The 1550-nt window shown below is 28.5% G+C and overlaps 1 protein-coding gene across 2 annotated transcripts in view; it reads left to right on the top strand.

Moving 5' to 3' along the window:
- LOC112456744 (F-box/LRR-repeat protein 4-like) overlaps positions 1 to 1344 on the top strand; it is a 3564-nt gene extending 2220 nt beyond the window's left edge. Inside the window, exons 6-7 of one of the 2 annotated variants that reach the window (XM_025019475.1) lie at positions 195 to 528; positions 905 to 1344. In XM_025019475.1, the coding sequence (XP_024875243.1) occupies positions 195 to 528; positions 905 to 1235 (665 nt within the window). In that variant the 3' untranslated portion in view covers positions 1236 to 1344. The remainder of the gene's footprint in view (positions 1 to 194; positions 529 to 904) is intronic. The other variant, XM_025019476.1, reaches the window with a different exon arrangement.
- Positions 1345 to 1550: the final 206 nt, after the last annotated feature.

Here is a 1550-nt window from a genome sequence, read left to right as displayed (position 1 = left end):
ATATATATATGTATATATATATATATATATACACACACACACACATAACTTTTAGTAATGTATGCTAAAAAAAAGTTGTATTTTTTTACTAAAAGTTTGATGTAGATGTAGACGTGTATATATATATAAAGATTATACAAATATCAAAATTATTGTTAAGTTGCATATATAACTATGATACATATTTTTTTTAGAGTTGGAATTGGACGAATTGGACGAATTTACAATTGGTGATAAAGGACTTTCATGTCTCGAAAATCTAGAGAGCCTGGAAAAGTTGGCACTTTATTCACCAGAAATAAAAGTTCAATGTCTTTGCAAAATACTGCAAAAAAATAAACGGATGCGTGAATTAATTTTGGAATGTCATCTTCGCAGTAAGGAGAGGTTCCCAGGCGACACCGTTGCAATAGAGTTAGGAAATTCGTGTCGGGACTTGCAAGAAATAAGTTTATATGGAATTACATCGAAGGGTATTAATGCCCTTGCTGACTGTAAGAATTTACGAATAGTGGAGCTTGGTCAACTGTATGTGCTACATTTTCTTTCGAAATATATATATATATATATACAGGGTGAATTTTAATGGATGTCCCATCCTTTTACCATCAATACTTCATCGAGCATCCTTTTTTTGATAAAGAGCACTTCACTTATATAGAATAATTGTTAAACTTTACGTCTTCGTTACAAAATGGAAAATTTTTTTATATATATAGAAAGAAAATTGAGACAAATTGGCAGATGACAATTGTGAATGGGACATCCATTAAAATTCACCCTGTATATATATATTACGTATTCTTTATTAAAATTTGTTTCTCTTGCAAGATTCTTGAAAAAATTACTTTGATTTTATTTTTGTGATTGAAGTTCTGTAATAATTATATGGTTCTTGTTACAGAATGGAATCGAAAGGCCTGATATTCGACCTTGATGATAGCTTGAGCAGATTGCTTTCCTCCTGTCAACTGCTGGAAGAAATATATTTGTGTAGTATTGTCCTCACTGATCGCAATTTGAAATTACTAGCGGAGTGCAAAAACTTGAAAAATTTACATCTGCAAGACGTGAAATTTGTAACACCTGATAATGTTTCCATTATTCTCGAGCAATGTCCTAAATTGGAATGCTTCCAATTGTCGGACCATTATATTAGTCCCTACTTGATTAGCCAGTGGAAGAAAAGTCATCCACATGTGTTTTACGAAAAAGGAGGATATCTGGATTATTAAATCAATAATTTAATTATTGGTTTAATAATCTAAATATCGCGTCTAACAATAATACAATTGAATAATAAATTACTTATGTTCTTGGCATTCCGTGATAGCAACAGTTTAATTGAAGCAACAGTTTTTTTCTTATTGTATAATTTTTCTTACAATTTTTTATTGAAATAATTTTATTATAATTGATATTACATATAATTAAGTCATTATACACATACACACATATTTTTAATATACTTTAGAACTACACATTATGTAATAAATAAAAAAGTTATTACATATAATTAGTAATAAGACAATTAAATAATATTATATAAT

This window comes from Temnothorax curvispinosus, unplaced genomic scaffold (assembly GCF_003070985.1).
Source record: "Temnothorax curvispinosus isolate PA1 unplaced genomic scaffold, ASM307098v1 QBEX01007132.1, whole genome shotgun sequence".
In the NCBI taxonomy this organism is placed as follows: domain Eukaryota; kingdom Metazoa; phylum Arthropoda; class Insecta; order Hymenoptera; family Formicidae; genus Temnothorax; species Temnothorax curvispinosus.
The sequence above is the reverse complement of the archived record's forward strand: the minus strand, read 5'-3'. Positions and strand labels throughout refer to the sequence as shown.